Genomic DNA, 5,664 nt, shown 5'->3' on the forward strand with positions numbered 1-5,664 from the left:
CCAGGTGGCTTAGGTAATGATGCTGCTGATGGAGTAGGCATCTTGCTGACCTGTGATGAACTGTATGGGGATGGGGTCATTGTACTGCTTGTAGTATTCTTTTCAAAAGCAGGATACAGGCCTCCTATGCACAGTAAGTGTCCCAACGCTTCTCACAAGAGTAGGGCTGTTGGCCACACTGTGGCACCCACTTCCCTTTTAGTTTAAACCAAAGGCTGCCTTCCTCTTGCTGCCCAAAAGTACCTTCTTGTCTTTGTTGCTTCACTGTCCTGGCCCAGAACTGACCCATGCAGCTGTATGTAGTACGCTGAGAACCTTTCCAGGGAAAGCTGCTCTGCAGCCCTGAGACGATGGCTCTTGTCTGCAGGTCTCTGCACTGCATGTGCTGCAAACCCTGGTGCGCGGCTCTGGCTTGGGAAACGCACTGCTGCAATATGTCACACCTATGATGAGCCTGTTCCTGAAGGCACTGGGCTCTCCTTGTTGGGCCATGAGAAATGCAGCCATCCAGCTCTTCAGTGAGTAACATGTTTGTAAACTATACACTATGTGCCCGCATGCATCTTCTCATAGCCAGTGAACCTCTGTGGCAGCCACACCTTGGCTCCTGTCTGCCCTTTAGGGTCTTCTCAGAAACTAACTGGAGAGTGAGCAATAAAAGCATGTCAGAAGTTAGGATGATGATAGGGATGGGTGGGGGTGGGGATGAGTGTCACAGTTTGCCAAATGCATAATCCAGAGCCAACCCTTGAGCGAGTTCTAAGCTTCATGACTTGTCTCAGTGTCCTAATACACACAGTATCCTTCACATGCAGCCACGTCTGGGGTGGAGAGTGGCACAGCTGGAGGAGTGTGAGGTACTGGACAGGGACACAAGCCAACATGCCAGAGGATCTTTACTGCTCAGCAGAATGGATGAAACCTTTTCAGAGTTTCATTGGAGAGAGCCCCCAACACAGTTTCTGAGCCTCTTCTGCACACTGTCTTTCAGGTGCCCTCACCACTCGAATGCTGGGTCAGAAGCGGAGTCGGGATGATAGCCGCCCCCAGGATGGGGTGAGCCCTCAGGCGTTCTTCAGCCACTACCCCCAGCTGAAAGACATCTTGCTGGGGGAACTGCAGTCTGCTCTGGAGATGGAAAGAGAGCCCAAGGAAGGGAGGCTTCGCCTCTGCCCCTCTCTCCATGCCATCCTCACGCTCCTGGCAAAACTCCAGCCTGGTGCAGATTCCTTGGACAGGTAGAGAAAATGGGGATAGGGCCACCTCTCCGGGGGGACAGGGGTCAGGCAAATGTTTGACAAGCTGGGGTCACTGCTGTGTCCAGAGTGAGGTTAACATCTGGACGCTAGTGGCTTGGAGAGGCTTTCTTCAGCAGCAGGGAAGGGTGCTGTCCTCTGTAGGTTTATGACATGGTGACACAGGACAAGATTCATCAGTAAGTACAGCCACATGGCAGAGAGACACTGTCCTAACCCAGCCAATACAGAGCAGTAAAGCCCAGGAATAGAGAGATTCCTTTCTTAGTTCTTAATTTAAACTCCATCCAGTAGGGAAAATGACCAACAGGGGCCTAATCTTGTGTCCCACTATGCCTTTACTCTGCAGCATCTCTACCTGTTTTCTGGAGCCCCTGCTTCAGCTTGCAGGAAACCCTATCTATGCTGTGCGAGCGATGGCAGCCAAGGCTTTGGTTCCTGTCGTTCCTGCCTCTGAATATGGGAACGTCCTGCTGCGGTTGGCTGGTGACTTAAATAAGCCAGGAAGCATCTTATCTCACAATGCCCTCCATGGGCAGCTCCTTCAGATCAGGGCTGTGCTGGCTCAGGCTTTGGCCATGAACTGGTGAGTGAGTTTCCATTTGTCTTTCCTTTACAACCTCCAGTTCCCTTGGCTGTAGGATGAGCCTTGTGATGCTGACTCCAAAGCCAGGCTGATAGTGTGAAGGGCCTAGTATGGAGATGGCCAGTCTAACATTGAAATTCATGTCAGAGCAGTACTTGCCAGCCAAGCAGACTTGCAGCTCAACTGGTGACTCCCTTCCATTGCTTGTGGCAATCCAGCATTTTGGGAAATGGTGCAAATGGGTATTTATTTAAAGCAGATCACATTTGAAGTGTGCTTCTGGCTGCTTTACAGAGTGGACAGTGCAGGAACCTGTATGGTGATGACGTGTTCTAGCTGAGTGCAAGGGTGGGTAGGAGGTTTGTATCACATACCCTAGAAACGGGGGAAAAGAAACCATTAACAACATGCCTGACTCAGGCAAGACAGGCTGAATAGTTAAGGCAATGCCCTCCTCCCTCCCAAGAGGTTGTAAGGCAGAGGCCTGCAGGGAGAGGCAAGCCAACACACCTACATCTTAGTCATTTAATTGTTGAACAGTAAGCTTTGTTGTTGGCATCTGCTAAGTTCTGCCACTTCCTTACAGTTTGTCAAGAGATGCCAGGCTTTCCATTGCTCAGAAGATAGAAGGTCACATCTGGATGGTCACCCCTGCTCAGCGGTGCCCCCTGATTCGCTCTGCCTACCTCCAAGTAATCTCCCTTCTAGTGGAAACTTGCACCCAGAGTTTTGTAGAGCATATCCAAAGGATTGTGAGCAGTGAACTGGGCAGCCTCAGGCCTGGGCAGAAAGCAGGATCTTCTGATGTCCAGGTATTGTCTTTCCTGAGGATATGCTTGTCGTGACTGAGTGGAAACACAGAAATATGTCAAGCATGAGGAATACACTATTGTGTTCCAATTACAAACCAGCTCTGCATATAAGTTGACCCCACATTTTCAGGCTCCATTTTAGAAAAAGCAGCTCCCCACCCTCCAGATGTTAACATGTTCAAACATTTCTATGAGTGTGTCACAAATGAGGCGGATTATTTGAGACCTGCTAATAGGTTGACCCCATGTTTAAGTAGAGTGCAATCTGTGTTTGTTTATAATCACAATCATACAGTACAACAAGAATAAGTTCCTAGCACAGAGTCCAACTGTCAGGGGAATCATTGACCACTGGAAACTCCTTGTTGGGTGTGGATTAAAGCAGGGGAATGAGTTGTCATCATCACTCTCAAATGCAGGGGGTCAGAGCATGATCTGTTGGGAAAGAGAACTGTCCAGGAATCAGAGAGGATCATAAAAAATGAGGGTTGCAAGGGACCTCAAGAGGTCATTTAGTCCAACTCCCTGCTCAGAGGAGGACCATCCCCAACTAGATCCCAGCCAGTGCTTTGGAGGATCTCCTGTGTTTTGTTCCCAGCTCTTCATGCAAGCTTTCTCGGTCTCACTTTTCCTATCTGTACAATCAGAACAGTGCCTGTCCACCTTCCTGTGCTGTTTTGAGGCTTAACGTATTGATGTTAGAAATGCTTTTAAATTAAAAAGTCTGCACCAAGGTTACAAAAATGATGAATTGGTACAGTTATTTCATTCAGTGCTTTTATTACCTGAGCAAGCACAGAGGTAGGATACTCACTCAGAGCTAGTCAGTACCAGTGGGATCCTGCCCCATTCTGGGGATCCAGGACCTTCATTCAGAGCATGTGAATGGCTGTTCTGCTTTTCTGCCAGATCGGCTCTGCTGTGTTCCATCAAGTTATCGCCTGCTTCCTCTGCAGCGAGGCAGCAAGACTGGGTGGCGCTGAGAGAGTTGGCGCAGTCTGCTCGCTCCTCCAAGAAGCGGATGCTGATGTACAATTAGCCATCCTGACCTGGGTGGTTGAAAGGGAAGAAGAAAGGTGCAAGGAGTTGGAAAAGGCTCTCCAGCAAACGTTACTGGTAAGTGAGGGGTTGCTTTAGACCTGAAGTCAGAGCGGACCTACAAGCCCTGCTCAATGTTTATGTAAATGGATCCTTATGTTGAGGGACAGATTGGGCATCCTGAATTTTGATGTATTTGTCTAGTTAGAGGTTCCTAGAGAGCCTTTTGCTGGGGCCATCACCTGTGGTGCTTTCCAGTCTTACCCTGATGGGACTTTGATCCCATGTCTCCAGAGGGGAGTGGCTAGAGCATTAGTCCACTGCTTCTCCTAGGCTCCTGTTTAGTTGTTTATTTTTTAAAAAGAAAGAAAAATGTCTTCTCCCAACTCTTGAGATTTACTGGCTTTTTCAGCGGGAATTTCTGACCCCTTCTTTCTCTGGAGGTTAACCCTGCACCTTCCTTCCCTTTCTTAATTAGGACAACTTATGGTCAGCACTACAAAATACAAGGAACAGAGAGGTCCTGAAGTCATATCTGGAGGCTTTGATGCATCTTCACAGCAGTCCTACATCTCGGACCCAGGTTGTTTCCCATAAACTCTTGGGGTCTACATCAGCATGTGTTGGTGTCCTGTTGTCTATGGCGGAAACAGGCTCTTCTGGCCCAGATCTCATCTTCCAGGCATTGTGCGTGGCTAGCTTGCTCTTTGTCCTGGGGTAAGTAGATTCTCAGGACTCTTATCAGCCTTTTCACTGAAGCAGCTCAATGGCCTGAAGGCAATAGAAGTTTTGCCACAGGGTTTAGGAGGGGCAGCACAGAGCCCTTATGGCAGCAAATACTTCCTGCTATTTCCTTTATGCTTTTATCCTGGAGTTTATTGTACTGTTACTTGGTTTGCAGTTCCACTCTCTGCTTGAATTTTTTTGGTGATTTGAGTCATCCCAACTCTACCTGCTTGACTGGAACAAGCATTAGCATTCTGGTCTGCATGATGATGGGTGTGATGCTAATTTACCATCTTCACCAAAACAGGAGGGTTAAAAAAGCAGTGAAAAGAAGGACATTGTTTCCATCCTCTTTGTTGTACTAAAGTTTTCCTCATCCTTCATTCTTTTATTCACTTTGGCAGTCTTTTGTTTTGCTCCAGTGCCAAGGGACTGACAACAGGTTCACTAGTACACAGCTAGAGGGAAAAGATGAGTTGTATAGAATAAATGACCCAAATTTGACCTTGAACCTTCCTTCTTTCTCTGCTCTGTGACAGTTCCAAACCCAAGGATGATTCCCTGCTGGAGCGATGGTGCCTAATACTTGAGCAATACAGTAAATCTGTTTCTTGTGAGGTGCTGAGACTGGGAGCAGCAAGATCTCTCAAGCTAGCAGGAGCTGATATGGTGCAGAATGCCTTGGAAGCCTTTTGCCCATCTCTTACATCAGTGGCTGTGCGGTATGTAGCCAATACCACTTATCCCACTGGCACATACATCAGGCTTTCCTTGCCATCAGCCCCTTTCCTGGACTACTGCTAACACCCAACAAAAATCTTGCTTCCTTTTCCCTCTGAGTACCCCATGTTTCCTCTCTGCATTTCTCATCTTGGGCAATGAAAATGCCCTACTCAGTTTCACATAAATGCCGTCCTTTGTTCTCTGCCCTCACCATAGCCAGTTGTACACAGTGTAGGAAAGGTTAAATTCAAACAAAATGACCTGTTGGGATTTGAATAAAAATTCCTGAAACATTTTTGTTTTGTGACACAAATCAACAGAACTCTAACAAACTCTTTCATGGCATCTGTATAGAAATACTCGAAATAATTTTTTGTGGATGCTTTGGCCCAAGTGACAGTGGTGACAAGGTTACAAGAATACAGCATGTCCTCAGATGAAAAGGCAAAGATAGCATCTTTATTAAACAATCTCCAGAGGTGGCCAGTAACCACCCCCCGACCACTCTTGTATCTGCCTTTCC

The 5,664-nt window shown here is 47.6% G+C and overlaps 1 protein-coding gene across 1 annotated transcript in view; it reads left to right on the forward strand.

Moving 5' to 3' along the window:
* The window catches only part of LOC102375691 (thyroid adenoma-associated protein homolog), a 33,708-nt gene that overhangs the window by 24,064 nt on the left and 3,980 nt on the right, over positions 1 to 5,664 (forward strand). The window contains exons 22-28 of the mRNA XM_014518956.2: positions 368 to 518; positions 992 to 1,238; positions 1,606 to 1,842; positions 2,429 to 2,654; positions 3,564 to 3,770; positions 4,171 to 4,409; positions 4,958 to 5,140. Of these exons, the coding sequence (XP_014374442.1) occupies positions 368 to 518; positions 992 to 1,238; positions 1,606 to 1,842; positions 2,429 to 2,654; positions 3,564 to 3,770; positions 4,171 to 4,409; positions 4,958 to 5,140 (1,490 nt within the window). The remainder of the gene's footprint in view (positions 1 to 367; positions 519 to 991; positions 1,239 to 1,605; positions 1,843 to 2,428; positions 2,655 to 3,563; positions 3,771 to 4,170; positions 4,410 to 4,957; positions 5,141 to 5,664) is intronic.

The sequence above is a fragment of the Alligator sinensis genome, unplaced genomic scaffold, assembly GCF_000455745.1.
Source record: "Alligator sinensis unplaced genomic scaffold, ASM45574v1 scaffold570_1, whole genome shotgun sequence".
In the NCBI taxonomy this organism is placed as follows: domain Eukaryota; kingdom Metazoa; phylum Chordata; order Crocodylia; family Alligatoridae; genus Alligator; species Alligator sinensis.